At 44.7% G+C, this 23281-nt stretch overlaps 1 protein-coding gene across 2 annotated transcripts in view; it reads right to left on the reverse strand.

The window, feature by feature from the left end:
* TIAM2 (TIAM Rac1 associated GEF 2) overlaps positions 1-23281 on the reverse strand; it is a 1035624-nt gene that overhangs the window by 869278 nt on the left and 143065 nt on the right. For both annotated transcript variants that reach the window (XM_068231884.1, XM_068231882.1), the window contains exon 2: positions 3303-3392. In XM_068231884.1, coding sequence (XP_068087985.1) covers positions 3303-3314 — 12 coding nt within the window. In that variant the 5' untranslated portion in view covers positions 3315-3392. The remainder of the gene's footprint in view (positions 1-3302; positions 3393-23281) is intronic.

The following is a 23281-nucleotide window of genomic DNA, read 5'->3' on the forward strand; positions in this document are numbered from 1 at the left end:
GTTGCTAAAAAAAAGCTAGTAAATGATCAGTTGTGTGATGTCAAACATGTGCAGCAAACACAATGACAATCAGGGGTGAGCCTGGGGTGCCTGGCACCTGGGTGCAAGATTTTCTCTGGCGCCTATGGGAGTGGTTAAATTAACCGCGCCCAACCACATAACCACATCCATGTCCTGCCTAATCACACCCACACCTTCCACCTCTTTACGCATGCATGTGATACCCCATTCCTACCCCTCTTCCATGGGCTTGCTCCTGGCTGGCTTTGGCTGCCTGCGAGTCTGCTAGTCTCTGGACTGACTCAGGCTGAGAGGCTCTGCGAGTGCGACGCAGCCACACACTGCGTATTTATGGCTGCCTGCGGCCACCCTACTCTCCCTCGCTGATGTCGGCTCCTCCCCCCTGCCAAGCCCAAGGTGGGCTGCCTGTATCTTTCCCGTTGCGCCACGCAGCCTGCCAGTGTTACCACCCTTTCACGTTATTTTTTACTGACAAATACCAAAAAAATTACTGACAAAAGATTTTCACTGACAAAATTTCCCCACTAAATGCACATAACAAGAGACCGCTTTTCACCAGTAAATGCACATAACAAGAGACCGCTTTTCACCAGTAAATGCACATAACAAGAGACCGCTTTTCACCAGTAAATGCACATAACAAGAGACCGCTTTTCACCAGTAAATGCACATAACAAGAGACCGCTTTTCACCAGTAAATGCACATAACAAGAGACCGCTTTTCACCAGTAAATGCACATAACAAGAGACCGCTTTTCACCAGCAAATGCACATAATAAGAGACAGCTTTTCACCAGCAAATGCACATAATAAGACAGCTTTTCACCAGCAAATGCACATAATAAGATACAGATTTTCACCAGTAAATACACATAATGACAAACAGCCAGTGTCCCCAGAATATATAGGCAGGGATATATGTGCCCAGTATATGTAGGCAGGGGTATATGTCCCCAGTATATGTAGGCAGGTGTATATGTCCCAGCATATGTAGGCAGGTGTATATGTCCCAGCATATGAAGGCAGGGGTATATGTCCCAGCATATGTAGCCAGGGGGTATATGTGCCCAGCATAGGTAGACAGGGGGTATATGTGCCCAGCATAGGTAGACAGGAGGTATATGTGCCCAGCATAGGTAGACAGGGAGTATATGTGCCCAGCATAGGTAGACAGGGGGTATATGGGCCCAGCATAGGTAGACAGGGGGTATATGGGCCCAGCATAGGTAGACAGGGGGTATATGTGCCCAGCATAGGTAGCCAGGGGGTATATGTGCCCAGCATAGGTAGCCAGCGGGTATATGTGCCCAGCATAGGTAGCCAGGGGGTATATGTGCCCAGCATAGGTAGCCAGGGGGTATATGTGCCCAGCATAGGTAGCCAGGGGGTATATGTGCCCAGCATAGGTAGCCAGGGGGTATATGTGCCCAGCATAGGTAGCCAGGGGGTATATGTGCCCAGCATAGGTAGCCAGGGGGTATATGTGCCCAGCATAGGTAGCCAGGGGGTATATGTGCCCAGCATAGGTAGCCAGGGGGTATATGTGCCCAGCATAGGTAGCCAGGGGGTATATGTGCCCAGCATAGGTAGCCAGGGGGTATATGTGCCCAGCATAGGTAGCCAGGGGGTATATGTGCCCAGTCTAGGTAGCCAGGGGGTATAGGGTCCCCGTTTAGGTAGTTAGTGACAGGAGCGCTCCCCTCCCCTCTAGCCGCTGCCGCCGCTCCCCCCTCACCTTGCCGCAGCTTCAGACCTCAATCAACGGGCGACCCGACTAGTAAGAGGGCGCTGGACGTACCCGCTCTATATGCGGAAGTGAAGTCACTTCCGCATATCAGTGCGGCGTGCTAGGTCCTAGCGCCCGCCCGCCTGATCGAGGTCTGACGCGGCGGCGCCGGCGGCTATAGGGAGCGAGCGAGCTTCGGCCACAGGGGGAGAGCGGCGGCCACAGGGGGAGAGCAGCGGCCGGGCGGTGCCTCTCAGAGGCAGGCGCCTGGGTGCCTTGCACCCGCAGCACCCGCCCAGGCTCGCCCCTGATGACAATGATTTCTTAGTAAGTACTGGCTGTCTTAGATTTATTAAAGATAAGTTCTTACTGTAGTTGAACTCATGTGACTGCAACAAACTCTAATTTGCTAACTTATGTTTTGATATAATGTGTTCTCTAAAGTAATCCACTGCTCTCTAACCTCAGTAAATCGATACCACAGGAAAGCAAAAATATTGCCCCAAAATATAAATACCATTTGAATAAACACAATAACCATGAGAAATTCAATAAAGCCTCATACACAAGCTACAGATGATCCTTGGCCGAGTTGATTGTTCTGTGCCATTTCAGCCAAGATTTTAGCATGTAATTTATCAACCTGATGTCATTAATCAACCTGACTTGGCAGTACACTCAACGATAGCGACAAACAATATCTTTGTTTGTTCCAGTGCCATAGGATGTCGCACACTCATGCCCTGCCTGTTGTCTCTTCTACTCTCTCCACTGAATAGTACAAGCTATAGTTAAGAAACATTTCTGTAAAGCGCTTTTCCCTGAATTGTAAGGTTGATATTAATTGAGTCAGTGTGCAAAGCGTAAAACACATTTGCTCCAAGGTAAACTTTCTGTTCATGTGAAATGTGAGATGTATAGTAATTGTGATAAGCTATACCAGTGGTCATCAAACTAAGGCCCGCGGGCCGAATGTGGCCCCCTGAGGTTTTTTTTACCGGCCCTCCACACACAAATTGTATTACTTATAGATGCGGGCAGCTACATCTTTAAATATTGGTGGTCCGCATATACTGTAGAATAGCAGTGCTGGCACCACCCATCCACATTGAAGCCAGTAATTCACTGATTTCCAATCAAATTCCACATCAGGTGACACTGCTGTCCACTGCAGGTTGTCACCTAGGTATGCTACATTGTCTGGCCCGCAAAGACTTCTACATCATTTTATGTATACTCTGGCCCCCCAGCAGCCTGAAGTATGTTGACCCGGCCCTCGACCCAAAACGCTTGGGGACCCCTGAGCTATACAAAGTAAAGAGCAGTAGCTTCAAATGTATACAACATCCTCAATCACAAATGATATGCAATAACATTTTAAAGTGATTAGAATGATCCATGATGAGTCTACTTATTTAACTATAAGATAAAAAAGAATTATCCTGAAATAAGAAAACATCAACAAAAGCCTCAACAGAACAGTACTGAAAATTTCAACAGGAATCCCTACAGCTTTGACTTTCCAAACATGCAAAATATTGATAAATATACTTACACCTAAAGGCATCTGAGCTGAAGCTCCCTCTTTAAAGGTGTAGCCAACTGCACAGAATGTTCAAGCTCCTGCAACTGTTTTCATTCAGATCTGCAAAATAAGGGAATGCCACTCTTAAAACAGAAAGAGGAGTGCACATTACTAGAAGATGTTGATTTAAAAAAAAAAAAAGGCACTAGAGGTCACTGGGGTTGTCAAACTTAGATCATGGATTGTCCACTTTGAAGACTATAGAATTTGTCGAGCCCCCTTCTCTCAAAAACAAAGGAAAAATGTAGTGAAGTCTTACACATTTCCAAAAATAGCTAAACTCAAACACATTAATAATGACTGAGCAATATTTAACCACTTAATGACAACAGTACATATATATACAGTATACATAGTTACATAGTTATTTCGGTTGAATAAAGACATACGTTCATCGAGTTCAACCAGAGAACAAAGTACAACACCAGCCTGCTCCCTTACATATCCCTGTTGATCCAGAGGAAGGCGATCAACAGGGATATGTGAGGGAGCAGGCTGGTGTTGTGTATATATATATATATATATCCAGTGTAGCTGTGGAGAGTACCACCTGTTTGTCACTACATGAGGCTTATGTGGTATTGTTTTAACCGTGCTGAATTGTACAATATTTTAGTGTGTCTTAAAGCTTGGACCTAACAAACTCAATCCAACAACAATAAAAAGTCATTTTCAAAATTATGATCAAACTAGGGAAAGTTTTAGCAAAACTACAAGAAATATATGTGATAACATTTTAACCGTGATAATTAGTAGAATAGAAAAACAAAAGTTTGCTTTCCTAAAACAGAAAGAATTTGCGATAATTCAGGTTGGAGTGAGCTCGAGATGTCTCCCAGGCACCACTGCTGAATATATGCAAATTAACCATTGTACCCTTAGAAGCTAAACACACCTCCAGAACCGCTGGAATGCAATGATGTGTCAGCTTGTTAATATGTACAGAGCCAAAATAATCCAACATGCATACAGACTGTTTCGGATTGTTTGATCCTCATCAGTGCATGGCATGGATTAATTTGGCTCTATGGAGTAGGGCTTGTAAATCCGAGAGGCACCGACCAACCAGCAAACTCATGGTGACCCAGAACTCATTGGGGTGTGTAAGGGACTACAATGGTCCTAAAAGCCCCCTTACTAAGATGTTAAGAAAAACAAAAGTTTGCTTTCCTAAAACAGAAAGAATTTGCGATAATTCAGGTTGGAGTGAGCTCGAGATGTCTCCCAGGCACCACTGCTGAATATATGCAAATTAACCATTGTACCCTTAGAAGCTAAACACACCTTTGTAGTCCCTTACACACCCCAATGAGTTCTGGGTCACCATGAGTTTGCTGGTTGGTCTGTGCCTCTCGGATTTACAAGCCCTACTCCATAGAGCCAAATTAATCCATGCCATGCACTGATGAGGATCAAACAATCCGAAACAGTCTGTATGCATGTTGGATTATTTTGGCTCTGTACATATTAACAAGCTGACACATCATTGCATTCCAGCGGTTCTGGAGGTGTGTTTAGCTTCTAAGGGTACAATGGTTAACTTGCATATATTCAGCAGTGGTGCCTGGGAGACATCTCAAGCTCACTCCAACCTGAATTATCGCAAATTCTTTCTGGTTTAGGAAAGCAAACTTTTGTTTTTCTTAACATCTTAGTAAGGGGGCTTTTAGGACCATTGTAGTCCCTTACACACCCCAATGAGTTCTGGGTCACCATGAGTTTGCTGGTTGGTCTGTGCCTCTTAGTAGAATAGAGTTTAGGTTGAGGCCTCTGCTTTGTGTATTCTTTTTAGTCACAGACTGATTCAAAAGCAATTACATTTTCGCATACCAAAACAAAGAGACAGAATGAAAAAGGAAAACAAATATGGTTACCTTAGGAACTTGGCTTTTTAAATATGTATGCCATGAGGGTATATTACTATTATTTTTGCAAATAAGGTCTTGTAATCATCGATAGTGTGCAATGAGAAAGCAAAAAACAGAAAAAAGACATCTTTATTTCCAATATATAGTCAATATTGTCGCCATATGTTGTGCTAGGAACAAAATCTAAATGTTGTAATAAAAAGGATGGATAAGCAATATATTAAATAAAATGTGTGGGTTTAACTTATAGTTAGCACTGTTTATTGTTCAGCTATAATGGATGTAAATGGAGAAATCGTGTGTTTTTTTTTCTATTTTTTTCCTAATTTTCCTTTTAAAATGCATAGAAAATAAGGTAATCACTAAACACTAAACAAAATTATCACACACTAAAAGCCTAATTTGTCCTGAAAAAAACAATATATAGATCATTTAGGTGTGATAAGTAGTAATAAAGTTATTGGTGAATAAATGGGAGCAGCACTGATATGTGAAAATTGCTCTTGTCCTGAAGTGGTTAAGACAATCTTCCTGCAAATGTAGCTGTAAGTAAGCAAAACAGGCAGTATATGTTACATTTACATAATTAAAAAATGCTAGTATTATTTGAAAATGTGTACATTACAGTAAGTTTGGAGATAGGAGAACATAACTGTAGGTTGTTTAACTGGTTATCTGGTTCTGTTTTTTCTGGTTGGACTTAATGGACGAATGTCTTTTTTTCAACCAAACTAACTATGTAACTACAGGGAGTGCAGAATTATTAGGCAAGTTGTATTTTTGAGGAATAATTTTATTATTGAACAACAACGATGTTCTCAATGAACCCCAAAAACTCATTAATATCAAAGCTGAATATTTTTGAAAGTAGTTTTTAGTTTGATTTTAGTTTTAGCTATTAGGAGGATATCTGTGTGTGCAGGTGACTATTACTGTGCATAATTATTAGGCAACTTAATAAAGGAAAATAAAATTGAAGGATGCAGACTTCTTCCTGTACCACTGCTTGAAGAAGGTGTCTTCCAGAAACTGGCAGTAGGACTGGGAGTTGAGCTTGACTCCATCCTCAACCCGAAAAGGCCCCACAAGCTCATCTTTGATGATACCAGCCCAAACCAGTACTCCACCTCCACCTTGCTGGCGTCTGAGTCGGACTGGAGCTCTCTGCCCTTTACCAATCCAGCCACGGGCCCATCCATCTGGCCCATCAAGACTCACTCTCATTTCATCAGTCCATAAAACCTTAGAAAAATCAGTCTTGAGATATTTCTTGGCTCAGTCTTGACGTTTCAGCTTGTGTGTCTTGTTCAGTGGTGGTCGTCTTTCAGCCTTTCTTACCTTGGCCATGTCTCTGAGTATTGCACACCTTGTGCTTTTGGGCACTCCAGTGATGTTGCAGCTCTGAAATATGGCCAAACTGGTGGCATGTGGCATCTTGGCAGCTGCACGCTTGACTTTTCTCAGTTCATGGGCAGTTATTTTGCGCCTTGTTTTTTCCACACACTTCTTGCGACCCTGTTGACTATTTTGAATGAAACGCTTGATTGTTCGATGATCACGCTTCAGAAGCTTTGCAATTTTAAGAGTGCTGCATCCCTCTGCAAGATATCTCACTATTTTTGACTTTTCTGAGCCTGTCAAGTCCTTCTTTTGACCCATTTTGCCAAAGGAAAGGAAGTTGCCTAATAATTATGTACACCTCATATAGGGTGTTAATGTCATTAGACCACACCCCTTCTCATTACAGAGATGCACATCACCTAATATGCTTAATTGGTAGTAGGGTTTCGAGCCTATACAGCTTGGAGTAAGTCAACATACATAAAGAGGATGATGTGGTCAAAATACTCATTTGCCTAATAATTCTGCACTCCCTGTATATATCAAAGGGGTGGAAAAAATTAATGGATTTTGAGATGATAAATTAAAAAGCTAAATGCACTTTACATTTCCAACTCTATTAAACTCACATCCCCTGCTTACTACAAATTCTTGCACAGCCTGTTGGATTTCACTCTGCCCACAAGAGAGAAAACATCAAGCCTTATCAATAAAGAGGAGATCCAGAGGTGATTCCCTTTTGAACATTACATCTATCGTTGGATCATCTCAATAACATCTTTAGCTGCCATGGGACAAATACTGTAACTGCCGCCTCTTTTGGAAAGCTCCACTGCCCCTTTGGCAGTGTAAGAAACTCTAGGACAGACTCTGCAGCACAGAAGCCGATTAAGTATTTTGCATGAATGGCACCCTCCCCTCCTTGTACCTTAACCTAACTCTCTCAACTAATTCCTAACACACAAACACTTCTGTAGTCGACCGGTTATTAGTAGTGCACTGGGCATGCAACTCGCCATCTTAGTGCCCGATTACGGATATTTTCTGCAGGTGTCTATTAGATCCCAGCGCCCAAATCACCTTCTTTATGGATTTTTCTTCTCCAGTGGCCAACCTGACCTCATCCACAGGCCATCGGTGAGAGCATTTGCCATTGCATTTTATTTTCATTTTAAATATTTTATATGAATTATTTTTAACCTTTATATGTAACCATTACTCTTCTAATCCTTTATTGTTGTTCAGTATGATTTTTTTTTTTAGTTCATTTTTAGCTGATTTTGTTATAGAGCTCTTTTGAAGTGGCATGTGATAGGAAGAGATAGAAATGTGTACAGTATGTGCAGTGCCCAGCATATGAATTGAATTATTGCAGGTGCAAAGCAGAGCCAAGTCTTTCAGGCCAAGGGTCACTAATAAAGTGCTAAAGCATCTTACAGGAGAACAGAGCCTATCGGGATTTATCAGAAAATGCGGCAAGGCTATGCAAACATGCCTACACCTGTCATAGTCTAATTTTTTTCCCTCATGTTTGACTTTATGCTTTAGGCCCATTTTACACTTGCCTTGCAAGTGTGTATTGTGTTACCCTATTTTGCCTCAGGGTAACTCAACAACAATGCAAGGCAATGGGGCCTAGCACACTTACCGCTTGCGTTGCGACAGAAGTTCCCGATAGGCCGACGCCCCACCGCAAAGTCTGCTCTGCACAGGGTGATACGAATGAAGTTTTTTGTGTTGCGGTGCAATGCGATGAGGCAGAGGTCGCACTGTAATGCATTGGCCGGGTGTAAAACTGGAGTTGAAAAAAAAGAAAGGTGTATGTAAGGGTAGACATGCTTTACAGCGGTAAGCATGCATTGTAGTACATTAGGGTCTACTTCCAGGTAACTGTCCAAGTTCAACTGAAGTTTGACTGGATTTTCTGCACGCTTGCATGCTTGTCCACGTGGATGATTCAGACACTACTGACGCATTTTTTTACTGATGCAGTTTTTCTCTGTTGGTATATTACATAATTTCACATTTTTAAACACTGCTGCAAACATGGATATTTTTGAATTCCGTAAACATAGGGATATCGATTTAGGTAAAATTTTCAAAGATGTTAGCATTTCATCTGAGTACTGGGAACAGGCTACAGAAGAAACTTTAATGATATCCCACTAATTAAAAATCCTTTGGCAATAGTAAGCTACCCCAGCCAAGATCGCATTGTATCAAGGGAATGCTTCTGGTATGTTACATAGCTACATAGTTATTTGGGTTGAAAAAAGACTTACTTCCATCGAGTTCAAGCTGAGAACAAAGTACAACACCAGCCTGCTCCTTCACATATCCCTGTTGATCCAGAGAAAGGCGGAAAAACCCTTACAATGGTCTTGTTAGCCCCAAAAAGGAAAAAATACCTTCCCGACTCCAGATGGCAATCAGATAAAATCCCTGGATCAACATCACTGGGCATTACCTAGTAATTGTATCCATGGATGTCTTTCAATGCAAGGAAAGCATCTAAGCCCCCTTTAAATGCAGGTATAGAATGTGCCATAACTACTTCCTGTGGCATTGCATTCCACATCTTAATCTGTAAAGAACCCTTCCCTAAATAAATGGCTAAAACGTTTTTCCTCCATGCGCAGATCGTGTCTACTAGTCCTTTTATATTGCCCTCTGATGTATTTATACATGTTAATTAGATCCCCTCTAAGGCGTCTTTTCTCTAGACTATATGTTGAAGAGAGAGTGCGTACAGAAGTGTACTCTACCCCACATTCTTTGGTTTTGCCCTATGATTCATCCCTTGTAGTGTAATGTTTTTTTATTTTATTCACTGCCCTCTCCTACAGTATACGTACCTCCTCAATTAGTTGAACCATATTAAATACAATGACAAAAAAATAGCTGAATTGTTAGCGTCCTGCCGAACATTGGCATATCTTTTTCATGGGGCTGACATAAGCAGCAACTCCCTTATTAAAGAGAACCCGAGGTGGGTTTGAAGAATGTTATCTGCATACAGAGGCTGCATCTGCCTATACAGCCCAGCCTCTGTCGCTATCCCAAACCCCCCTAAGGTCCCCCTGCACTCTGCAATCCCTCATAAATCACAGCCTCGCTGTCGACACACAGCGTGTCGCAGCGGGCTGTATTTTTCTCTATAGTGTCAGTCTGCTGCTCTCCCCACCTCCTGCAGAACTCCGGTCCCCGCCTGCCACCCTTCCCTCCCCGCTGATTAGAGGGAAGAGAGGGGGGCAGGGACCGGAGCTCTGCAGGAGGCGGGGAAGCAGCCGAGACTGACACTACAGATGTAAACACAGCACGCACAGCGCGGCTGTGATCTATGTCTGATTGCAGAGCGCAGGGGGACATTAGGGGGGTTTGGAATAGCAACAGAGGCTGGGCTGTATAGACAGATCCAGCCTCTGTATGTAGATAACATTCGTCAAACACACCTCGGGATCTCTTTAAACATCTATGGTTAAGCTTGTCGCTCATCTCTGGCAGCGAGAAATGTTTCTTTTACCCAACCATTAAAGCAGGATAACTAATCTGCATTGATGGTGTTCAATTTCCTGCAGTCCACACATGCCTGAGTTGCCTGGTCCTTTTTGAGGAACCAGGACAACTGGTGCTGCCTTGGCCTGCAGGATCTCTGAACAACCCTAGTCTTAACTAACTGACTGAACCACTGAACACATACCTGTTGTTGACCTGCAATCAGTATGCCTAGGCACTCTTTTGGCTGTTACAATTTCGATTTACTTTACATGGCCCTTTGCTGGCAGTGCAGCTGCGTCACTGCATTTTGATGTGCTTTCTCTCAGGACTGCTGACAATGGCCAGTGGATCAGGTATGTTAACAGCCACTCATTGCAAGGGCTTCCGCTGAGTGGTGGTGGACATAAGGGAACCCCATGGGTATCCCTGGCCTTCCCCCTCTCCTGACAGACAGCATATGATCTGCAATATTTTGTCACATCCATGTTGATTCTGGGCCAATAGAACTGTTTCCGAATACATTCAAGTGTCTTGCGGATTCCCAAGTGCCCTGCTAGGAGACTGTCATGTGTCATGTGCGGAATTTAGCACATGCCCCTAGAATGCACTCAGTATCACAAGGCGCTTGGTATTCACACACCTTTTACCCACGGTGCATTGCAAAGATTCACTGTACAATTTGCCATCTTCCCAATACACCCGGAAAGTGGCATGGTCTGCAAGTGGCTCAGAAGCCTGTCGTCTGATTAACTTCAGACTTGGGTTGCTTTGTAGCGCTTACATGAATGCAGCACTATCTGTTTCAGCCAGCAGCTCAGTGCCGCACCAGGTCCACTGTTGCGATTTACCGTTCCTGTGTTCAGAGTTGGAAGGGGAGTCTGTCACTTCCCCTGCCTGCACTGATCAGGACCTTATCAACACCCTGAGTGTCTGCAAGCACAGGTAACAATATAGTTGCATTGCAATCACAGAGGTGCCTGGATCTTCTACTGACCACGCATGCTATTACGTCATTGTTATTGCCTGATGAAGCTCGATCAAACCTGCGAAACGTGTTGCACTGTCCCCTGGAGTATGTAAATAAACTTGTTCTATTTGACAAACACATTGGCAATTTTTGTGTCTGCTTCGAGGTGGTAAGTCCCCCAATGTCTCCTCATGTTTTAGGCTTTTTAAACTTTTTAGATACTTTTATCCTTGTGGCGCCTCGGTATCCATACTAGGCTATGTCAAGTCCACCCCTGGTGGATGGGTGTTACCCCCTTTTTTTCCTCATCTACGGAGAGCAACTTCTTAATCCTGTGTGGGGTCAGGTCTAATCTCCCCACCTGCCTAGACAGTAGTTGTCTTTGAGGTAACCCTGCTTTGTGAGTATAGCTTATTACTCTATCATATTTCATTTCAACTACCAGCACATACAACACTATATTCACTACTCTACAACACTATATTCACTACTCTGTGATGAATGCAGCACTGTTTCAGCCAGCAACTCATTCCCCGACCAGGTCCACTGTTGAGATTTACCATTCCTGTGTTCAGAGATGGTAGGGGAGTCTGCCACTTCCCCTGCCTGCGCTGAACACAGAATTTTTGCAGCACAGGTAACAGGTAACAATATAGTTGCATTGCAGTCATTATCACTCATCACATAATGTACGCATGCTTTAATGACAGTGACAGGTTCAGTAACAGTTTCACAATGAATGGCAGGTTGTACATTAAATATACAGTAGGTACCTTTCACTTAGGTACTATTGAACCCCGGTACCCCTGCACCGGGCACAATAAACCCACCTCCCCCTTTTCTTGCTCAAGCGTGCCAAGTACCTGAGTGTGTGCATGTGCAGAGAGTCTGTCTCTTTCCTTGGATTTCAAGGCGGTTGTGACAGGTTCATAATAAGACACAAGCTTGCGCAAATCATCCCCAAACTACACAGGAGCTCATCCAGAATACCAGCAACTCTTTCTTGAACCTCCACCCCAAGGTTGATTTTTACTCTAGTCTAAGCTATGTGCAAAAGGGTTACCTCCACTCCAGTAAGGGCAAAGTATTAGCCAGGAATGATACTTTCATTTGGGACAAGGTGTGAGTGAACCAACTTTCTCTCTGGTGTCTTGGAAACCGGTGACGATATGGTCATTCACTCTAACGAGCTGTTGATGGTTGATTCGGTGGCGGATCTCTGTTCTGCGGATCAACAGGACAGAGGATGAAGATCCAGGCTGTGGTTTGCTTGCCTGCTACGTTTGCCTTGGGCTAGGTGTACAGAAGCTGGTTTTGTATCCATAAGTCCTCAAGGGCCTAATAAGAATTTCTGGTAAGGGCCAAAGTCCATTGTCAGAATGTGATAAGTAAGTTGTGGGCACATTTGCATTACAGTCTGTGTACTTTTCTGCAAGGACTGAACCTTTTTATGATAGACCTCAGGGGTGAGCTAATACTTGGCAATGATAGCGTCTTTGATTGCGGTATAATCATTATCCTTTTCCATAGGTAACTCTGCAAAAGCATTAAGCACTTTCATAGTGCAACAGGGGTGTCTGGATGTCTGCCCACTGGTCTTGTGATATATGACACTGACAGCATGCTTTTTCAAAAGATCCCAAAAACAAGTCAATATCAGTGTCTTTTTCAATAGAAGTAAACTTAAACTTTGCACTTACAGGTGTTGTTGCTCCTTCAGCAGGAAAACATGGCAATAAACTACAGCTGGACTGCTAAACCTTGGCCATGTTCAGTTCATGAGGACACCAGCACTCCTGCTCTGTAGCATACCTCTCAGCTTGACATTCAGCAGCATCTCTCTCTCTGCTTGATGCTCTGCAGCAGCAGTGGCTCTCTCAGCATGACACTTTGAAGTAGCAGCAGCTCTTTCAGCTCACACTCTGCAGCTTGACGCTCCTTCCTTTCCATCATGTACTGCACATACCTCATTGGGTAAGTGTCCATTTGCCTTTGTAAAGCTTGCTGCATTCCAGGATCAGCACAAATGGACAGTCCAGTAGTGGCCAGTTCCAGGCGAGAACTTGGAAAGGCTCTGACGTAAGGATCCGTACTAGCGTTTTCCTATGCAGCAGTTATAACAGGTCGCACGGGATCTTCAACCTTCATGAGAACAAGATTTTCAGTCTCTGGTTCCCCAGACTTAAAGAGGAACTGTAACGACAAAACGTCCCCTGGGGGGTACTCAGGGGTCTCGCTGCAGCCCTCCGTGCAGCGGTGACGTAATATTTACCTTCCTGGCTCCTGCGCAGGCGCTCTGACGGCTGTCGGCTCCGAAGTAGGCGGAAATACCCGATCGCCGTCGGGTCTGCTCTACTGCGCAGGCGCAGGTTTCCGCCGCCTGCGCAGTAGAGCGGACCCGACGGAGATTGGGTATTTCCGTCTATTTCCGTGCCGAAAGCCGCCACAGCGCCCCCGCTGGAGCCAGCAAAGGTAAATATTGAAGCTACAGTCGGCTCTGTCGCCGGCTGTTCGGAGGGCTGCAGCGAGACCCCCGTGGGACAGAGGACGGCGTGGGAAGCCTCATTAGGACCTGGAGGCTTCCCCCACCCGAGGTGAGTACCCCCCAGGGGAGGTTTTTGTTGATACAGAGTCTCTTTAAGACACGTGAAGCTGCACTCTCCACAGTGACCACATCCAGCCCCCAAAGTTCCTGGTCATCCCATCTGGACAAGTCCCTCTTCTTGTCAGCTTTCAGCTTCCGGCCAACTTCAATGTTTCTAGTATGGCACAAATTTTCCAGATCTGATGCGCTCATTTTTGTGTACTCCACAGACATTTTCCGCCAAATAAAATATAATGACAGAGAACAAGATTTTTGCATTGGCTATCGACCACAGCATTAGTTCTTTTCAAACAACATTAATTTGTTAACACTAAGAGGTTTGAGTGCACACAGATCCCAAACGTTGCCAAACACTGTCACTCCCTCCCACTGGCCAGGCTGCTCAGTGCAGGAGTGGGCAAACTATGCATTCCGCTTGGCCATTTCATCTGGCCCACCGATGCAGGGCCAGATTGTGTTTCCCTCCAGTAGGTAAACCGGCTTGAGTCGTCCAACGGACACCATGCCAGTTCAATGGCCGCAGCTCACCTGATCCAGGCTGCAGGCATCTGTATTCCGGCAGAAGGGAAAATGGCACCCGGAGCCCAGCACTGGAACCTATTTGTGTCTCCAGTGCTAGGCTGCCATTTTCCTGTAGCGCTGCTCTGCCTTGACGGTGCAGGAGATTTGCAGCCGGACTGCAATCGAGATCAGGGAGTGTTACTAAAAACCGAGAAAGGAGTCACCTGGCAGGTGAATAGTCTATTTTTCTTTTTAGGTGCCACAACTATTACACCTACTTGACTACGATTACCCCGCAGGACTTCAGTGTGCAAGGTATTGAGACTGAGGCCGGGAAGACAGGAGTACTAACAGAGCCTACTAAGCAAGACAAATGTGAATGGGTAATATCAGGTAATAGAGCGGGATGCACTTGTTGAGGAGACTGCACAGATCACAGCAGGAGTAGTAGACTAGAGAAAGGGAGCATCTTTGTTCAAAGAGACCGCAACTCTGAGCTTCCGATAACCGACACAATGAATGAGAGACAATGGTTGCTCAGAGCAACCATAGCTCTGAGCTTCTGTTGTCTGACACACTGAATAAGAGAAGGACAGACAAACAGACAGGAAGGAATGTATGCCAATCAAATCGCTACCACAGCGATGGCAAAACATCCACACAAACAAGACAGAACAAGAAGGAGCAAAACTAATAGCAACCGCTGCTATAGTCATGTCCCAGTATCAGGACTAGAAGGAGTGTGTCCAAGCAAGCAAGGCTGGAAGGACTTTGCTGTTAACCCACACAGGAACAGCAACCGTCCACAGGGAAACACGACAAGGCAAATCACAATTGAGACACGAGACCCAGCAAACAGCTATGGAATAGCTGAACACTATAACAGGCAAAGGGCTCGATTCACAAAGCGGTGGTAACCCAGTTAGCACGCCTAAAAGACTTTAGGTGAGATAACCATTGCACCACACTGGTGAAAAGCCAGTTTAGGCGTGATAAGTTTAAGCGTGATAAGTTTAGGCGTGATAAGTTTAGATTGCGCGCAAAGTCCCGCGCGCAAAGCAGCGCCATTAAACTCTATGCGAAGTGCACCAGACTTTGCTAGCGCAAAACTTTGAATCAGCTGTGCACTGCGGTGCTAACCCAGTTTGTGCTTAAACTTATCACACCTAAACTTATCACACCTAAACTTATCATGCCTAAACTTATCACGCCTAAACTGAGTTTAGGCGTGATAAGGGGCTTTTCACCAGGGTGCTAACAGTTTGCACCGCTTTGTGAATCAGGCCCCAAGTGTCCATGCAGGAAGAGGCTTTTATATGGACATCACCCAATGAGAGTAGGCATGCAAATTCGAGCACAGCTTAATGGCAATCACTCAATCCTGTGTTACTCTGATTGGAGGCTGCAGGCTGAGTGCAGATGGATAGGACTCTCATTACAAATGCATGCAACATTTTGCAGCAATATGCATTCAGGGAATTCAGCACTGTCTGGCTGCAGCTCAGCTGCAACAAGCCACAGATGGATTCATGAAAGCATCCTGAGCTGCTCTGAACCGCAGAGTGATTGCAGATGGCAATGATACTTATTGTGAATGCAACCAAAACTATGCAACTGAATGCATGCAGAGAAATCAGAACTGCCTAGTTGCCGTTCAACTGCAACCAGCAGGACATGCTAAAGGAGAGATCCTGACAAGAACATTATGTGTATTTTGATGAAACGCTGCCGCATTATATGCATTTTGTAGTTAACCGTTGCCACATTATGTGTATTTTATAAGAAACACTGTGGATTATGTGTATTTCGGTAAACACTATAGCATTCTGTGTATTTTGTTAAAACACTGTCACATTATGTGTATTTTGTTGGGAAGTGTTGCACATTACCTGTATTATAAGAAACACTGTGCATTATGTGTATTTTGTGGGGTAACAATGCAAATTATGTTTATTTTATGAGAAATGCTGTAGCATTATGTGTATTTTATGAGAAAAGCTGCACAATATGTATTTTTATTGGAAACCTTGCCGAATTATAAGTATTGTGTGGGGTAACGCTGCCACAATATGTGTATTTTGAGGGGTAGTGCTGCCACAATATGTGTATTTTGAGGTAACACTGCCACAATATGTGCATTTTGTGGGGAAATACTAACAAAATATGTATTTTGTGGGGTAAAACTGCGACGATATGTGTATTTTATGTGATAACACTGCCGCATTATGTTTTTTTTGTTTGTTTTTTTGTGGAAAACATTATAGTATTATGTATATTTTGGAAAAACACTGCTGCCTTATGTATACATTGTTTCATCACAACCCAAGGTTAACAATTTGGTTACTCAGGGTTTTGATAAAAAAAAATGTATATGCATAATACAGTACTCATGTAGGTTAGTACACGGAGTGGTCCACTATACCAAAATATTCCTTTTTTGATAAATGTACAAACTCAAAATGTTGGTCAGTACACAATGTACTGACCAACATGACATCTGTATTATTGTGCATATATGTGGAAGACAAATATATAGCTGAGCTCCTGATGTTCACTTGCTGTCTGAGGGGACTACCTGCTGTCCCTGCAGGCACGTGCAGAGGGGGTGCCCAGCAAGCCCCTCCCCCCCCCCCCCGCCTTTTTAAAATGTTTTTTAAAAAAGCCCCTCTAGCCGTGCAAAAGAAGCTCCGCCCCGATTGCGATAAGCCCCCCACCCGGCGGGAAGCTCCGCCCCTGCATTGGGACACTTTGGGCTTGATTCACTAAAGCATGCTAAGTGATAGCCCCTTAGCACGTGCAAAGTGATTGCGCGTCAGAAAATTTAGCACTGCGTGAATTTGGTGTGTGCGAAACGTCGCACTGGTGCGCGTGAAACGTTGCACCGTCCACGTGCAAAATAGCCTGATAAGTGTACTTTGCATGCGGACGGTGCAACGTTTTGTGTGCACCAGTGCGCCATTTCGCGCACACCAAATAGCGTGCGATAAGTAACAGCTTTGCCCGTGCAAACTACTTAGCACTCTAGTTTGCATGTGCAAAGCTTTTAGGCGTGCTAACTGTGTTAGCACGCTTTAGTGAATCAAGCCTTTAGAAGTGAAGAGGCTGGGCAGGAATTCCAGTGTGGCTAGTCCATCAGCTGCATCCACAATGACCTCTTCCTCCCCCAAGACCCACAGTGACCTCCCCCCAAGCAGCCACAGTGACCTCGCTTTCCTCCAGCACCCACTGTCTTCAACCTTCCACAGCAACCACAGTTACTTCTCTCTCCCCAGTACTCACAGTGACCTACCCTTCCCCAGCACCCACACTGACCTCTACCTCCCCCAATAACCACACTGAACTCTACCTTCCCCTAGCAGCAACTATGCCATTCATAGCAGCACCCACAGTGACCTCTCACCCCCTCACCAATGCCCAGTACCCACACCACACTCAGCCAGTGGCAATAACTCCCACTATAGATCCAGTCTAGACACACAAACACACACACGCACACACACACCAGGCCTCCATATGGCACTTAGTACTTGCATCAAACAGCCACATCACACCCAGTACCTGCACCCTTTCACCCTATAGCTGGCACCCAGTACTCACTCCCACATGGCACAGTACTTGCACTCACCCCCGACATGGCAACCACTACTCACACCTGCACACAGCCTCCACATGACACCCACATAACCAGTACTAGCACCCAAAGTACCTTCACACAGAACCCACATGACACATAATGAACACCCATAGCTAGCACCCAGTGTAGGCATGGCACCAAGTATTTGCACCTATGTGATTCCCAGTACCTGCACCATGCACCCATGTTTCATCTGCAATAGCTCCAGCTGCACCAGGCCTCCACTTGGTGCCCAGCACCCACACCAAGCACTTACATGACATTCAGTACAAGCACCCAGAACTCACAAGGGACTGAGTACCTGCAATCAACACTCACATGATGCTTAATACCCACCTATACAGCCAGAATCCACATGACACCCTGTGCCAGTACCTAGAATTAACATGACACCCAGCCTCTGCATTTAGCACCCACACAACAACAAATACCCCACTAGCCAACACCCATTATCCATATGGCACCATGTACTCACTCCCAGTACCCACTTGGCACTCAGTGTTTGCTCTTAGGACCCACATGACACCCTATAACCACCATAATCAACTCCAACATGGCACAGTACTCACATGGCACCAATTTCCCTAGCCATTATATGCACCTAGTACCCGTCCATGGCCAGCAACCAAATAGCACCCAGTACCACCCTTGACCCGAACCCATATGAGACTCATTACTCTCCCATGGCACATATCAAGACCACACATAGCACTTCCTACTCACTCATGTCCCACCCACTGCACCTACATGCATCCAGTAGCTACTCTTGGCCTATACCCAGCATTCAAAAGGTTCCCTGTATCAATTAGCACTCACATGGCACCTATTATTTTTTATCACCATCTGCTACTCATTCAGAACCCAATACTGCTTAGTACTGCAAATAAACACCCAATACAAACTGGACCTTGGTATCCACTGCAGCTTGACACAGACTGTACTTTGACACCTCAGCACTCACTGCAACTTAGCACAAACTGAACATTTGCATCTTACCACCCACCGCACCTTGGCACTTATTGCAGTTTTACACCTTCTAATGCTTAGCAACCACTGCATATCAGCAACCACTTCTTTGCCTGAAAAGAAGCTTGGGTGCTGATCAAAAGGGACAGAGGTCCCATTAATGAAAGGTGATGCTCCATTGTAACCACTCTAATAGTGGGCACCTATCACTGCTAATTTGAGGGTTTGATTGATTAAGGCCCCTTTTTCAAATTTGAGCACCACCTCCTTGAGGATCCTCTGCACGGTCTTGTGGGCCTGTGTTTGGTGCAAAAGATGTCTGGCTGCTAATATCTGCTTTTTTGTGGATGGGGAACATTGTCTAATTAACTTTAGGGTCAATTTTCCTAACTTTATTTTGGGAGAAAACTTGAGAAAACTGTCCTTGCGTTACACTGTTACATTACAGGTAGCTCCACTCACATTGTCATGGCCACACCCTTTTTTCCACCACGCTGCACTTCGCATGCCGCAATTACGCCTATTCCGGTCTGGCTCCTTGGTTAAACTTAAGAACTCCATGTGTCCCTCGAGTCAAAAAGTTTGCTCACCCCTGTTTTAAACCATAGAAGCTCCCAGAAAGTACATGGTAAGCAATAGTGTTGAAGAAGAGAGAGCTCCACCAACCAACCTGCTGTTAACTGCTTTATTCCATACCAAATCAAGGGTTACAGGTTAGGAACTGAAAGTCCCAGGCAGGTGAGTGGTTGAGTTGGCAAAAGCCAAACAGCTGACAGCAGTTTCACCAAGTATGACTGTTTGTTCACAATTGTTTAGGGGGATGTCCACCCACCTGACTGGGACTCTAAGTTCTTAAATTGTAACCCTTGCATTTGGATGAAATAAAGCAGTTAACAGCAAGTTGGTGCAGCTCTTTCTTATGGTGGCCACTAATGATCCAATCTTACTAAATCTATGTAGTATAAGGGTAAATTGAGTGAATATACAGAATGGATACTTCAGGTAAAGTTACCTTATTTTACGTAGAAATGGTAAGATTGGATGAAAAAGATTGGATTATTAGTGGCCACCTTTATTCAATACTGGTTATACCTGCTTTCTTCCAGGCTGTACAGCCTGGGTGACGCCTCTATAGTATTTATCAGGAGCTTGGACTGAGGTCCCCACTTTTGCGTACATGGCAGTACGCTGCCTGGTCATTTTTGCACAGGGTGAACCGAATGATGGCTCACTCTTTGTTAACCACCTGAGCGGTCTGGACGAGCTCAGCTCGTCCAACACCGCCGGAGGTCGCCGCTCAGGCCCTGCTGGGCCGATTTTCATCAAATAAAAAGCAGCACACGCAGCCGGCACTTTGCCAGCCGCGTGTGCTGCCTGATCGCCGCCGCTCTGCGGCGATCCGCCGCGAGCAGCGGCGAAAGAGGGTCCCCCCAGCCGCCTGAGCCCAGCGTAGCCGGAACAAAAAGTTCCGGCCAGCGCTAAGGGCTGGATCGGAGGCGGCTGACGTCAGGACGTCGGCTGACGTCGATGACGTCACTCCGCTCGTCGCTATGGCGACGATATAAGCAAAACAAGGAAGGCCGCTCATTGCGGCCTTCCTTGTTTATTCTGGGCGCCGGAGGCGATCGGAAGATCGCCTCCGGAGCGCCCTCTAGTGGGCTTTCATGCAGCCAACTTTCAGTTGGCTGCATGAAATAGTTTTTTTTTTATTTAAAAAAAACCCTCCCGCAGCCACCCTGGCGATTTAATCAGAACGCCAGGGTGGTTAATTACTATTTCCCCTCTGAGTCGTAGCAACTCAGAGGGAAAAGTAATTTGGGGTCCAGCAACCGCTGGATCCCCAAATTACCTGTGCACGGGCGGGGACTAGCTGTGCTGAGATTCGGCTTACGCGGCACATGGCAGGTGCCGAAAAGCCCTACCTCGCCACTTTCTGACCATTTCTGAATAGTTTCCATGAATGTGCATATTCTGAGGTACTAAATTTACACTTTTCACTTCATATAAACTATAGTAAACAATAGCAAGACATTTCTCTGCTTACAGAAAACTAGCAAAGTTTTAGAGATCTAAACCCTTCATGGATAAGTGCACAGTTACTTAAGCATGTCCACTGAAAGATAGATCGTATGAATCACACAACGAAACAATCGTTTCACAATCTATCTTTTAAGATATCCACACAATGTGATGATTTGATGTGTTGACTGGCGATACTTTAAATGGTCTGATTGTTAAACAAAGGAGAATGTGCGACAGGTGCCGTAGACTACATGGACACATTGTTTAAAGTTGTATAAAACGCAGCATTTCTTCTTTGCTTTAAAAGATTCTTTACAGCAAAAAAGGTACTACGAGAAAATTACTAGCAGCACTTTCTTCTTCAGTGGGAAGCTTAGCACTCTTGTGTAGACATGGGCTGAACATCAAATTTAAGATTCGCGAACGGCAAACGCGAGTCTTTGAAAAGATTCGCGAATCTGGAAAATCTGGCGAAGCTCCATAGACTTCACTAAGCAGGTGAATTTTAAAACCTACAGGGACTGTTTCTGGCCACAAAAGTGATGGAAAAGTTGTTTCAAGGGGCCTAACACCTTGATGGGGACATGCCAGAGGGGGGATCAATGGCAAAAGAAGCAGAGATCCTCTCGGGTCTTGGCTTTGTCCAGAGAGTTGGATAACATTTTTCTGCTCCTGATCCAGATGTTATGCACTTAATACAGTTAAAGAGAACTGAGCTTGATACCCTTTTGAACACCGCCCATTTGAAAGCCCTGAAATTCTCTAAGCTAGGTTTTTACTTTAAGGCAACAACCCTTCCACTCAGTTTGCCCATAAGCCTAACGAATATTATAAATCTCCCCATGTATATAGTTCACAAAATGCCAGGGGAATAATTGAAACTTTGCCATCCAGGATGTCAAAAAATGTTGAGGATTATTATTCTGCCTTATTGGGTCAGGCTCCACTGCATTGGCATATTGGCTGGCCGATTTAAATCTTCCCATGCTAAATTCAGATCAGTTGCAGCTTTTGAATGCCCCTATTACCACTCTTGAAGTTTTTGTTTCCATTAAGTCCCTGAAATGCTCTACTGCACATGGACCAAACAGGCCCACCCTCCCCCCCATATTATAAAAAGTTTGCCAAACTCTTATCGATCCCTCTTATGAGTCTATTTAATGATGTACTTAAAGGGGGCAAGTTTTCCCCGGAGATCTTGTAAGCTTCTCTTACTCTTTTGCTTAAACCAGGTGCTGACAATACTTCTTCCAAAGCTTTAAGACCAATTTCTATTATAAACAATGATGTTAAGGTCTTTGTTTGCATCCTTCTTCGGACTTCATGTTAACTCTGCTAAATCCATGGCAATGCCTGTTAATCTTTAAGTTACTTGAAGCCAATTTTGACTTTGGATGGTGCAAGGACAAGTTCAAGTATTTGGGTATTTATCTTACTCTTTTACAAAGGAGAAAACGGGATATCTGAAACCATGTATAAGGTGCGCGTCTCACCCATAGACAATCTTAGAAGCAAAAAGTGGATTTGGGGAGCACTGGAGCAATGTAATTCAAGTGGCTTTATTAAAGACTCAGTAGCAAAAAGGAGAGAACATACATATATAACATTCCCCCTAAACCCCCCCCCCCCCCCATATAAAAACTGACAGAAGCACCTGTTTAAATGGCCATATTAGTCCTAATTGGAGTGCACTCCTTTTGTTAAGAACCAATTTGTGTACACATTTGTCTTCAGGCCCATATATAAGGTAAACTTCAGTTGTAACAACCAGGATTCCAGAATGCAGTAATCACCCTTGTCGCCCCATTTGCAAAGTATAGCAGGCCTCTATGCCATATGCATATACGCATCCATTACAGACCCACTTGGGTCTAACCTCAATCTTAATGCTGGCTTAATCAAGTATAACTCACGTAACCTCAGGTGAACCTTCTGCTGGAGTACATCGTGGTGGGGTACCCTGGAATTGGGTTTCTCGACCACCGCTGGCGATTGTATGATGTCCGCTCGGATCACTTAGGTTATCTGTTGTGGGATAAAGTTTGTCAAGTTCCGTATCTGTATATGGCCGGCTTAGAGGAGAGGAAGGATGCGGAGGCACGGGGGACGCTGCAAGGTAGCTTCCTGGATCGGCGTCACACAGCACGTGACGCGTTTCGTCACTCTGGACTTCCTCAGACGTACTGCGCATGTGCGGAGCTTTCTTTTATAGCCACGCTGGGACGCATAAAAGTACGCTTATACGCATGTCTCTACTGGAGCGACATCTTGTGGGAAAACTTGGAACTGCAGTTCAGGGAACAAGAGAAGTTCAATACAAACTATAAGAATGATTTTATATTCAAATCCTTATTCAGGCCATTTGGATATAGGCTTCCACATTGGTGGATCCACATGGATTCTTTCCTAAGCAATTGTTTGTCGAAATCACCTCTTCTAGGACTTATATTTAATTTATAGATACCTTTTACTTTAAAATCTGAAACATCAGAATTGTGTACCGTTCTAAAGTGCATTGCCAAGAGACATGCCCAGAAGAGCTAACGA

This window comes from Hyperolius riggenbachi, chromosome 4, assembly GCF_040937935.1.
Source record: "Hyperolius riggenbachi isolate aHypRig1 chromosome 4, aHypRig1.pri, whole genome shotgun sequence".
Lineage (NCBI taxonomy): Eukaryota > Metazoa > Chordata > Amphibia > Anura > Hyperoliidae > Hyperolius > Hyperolius riggenbachi.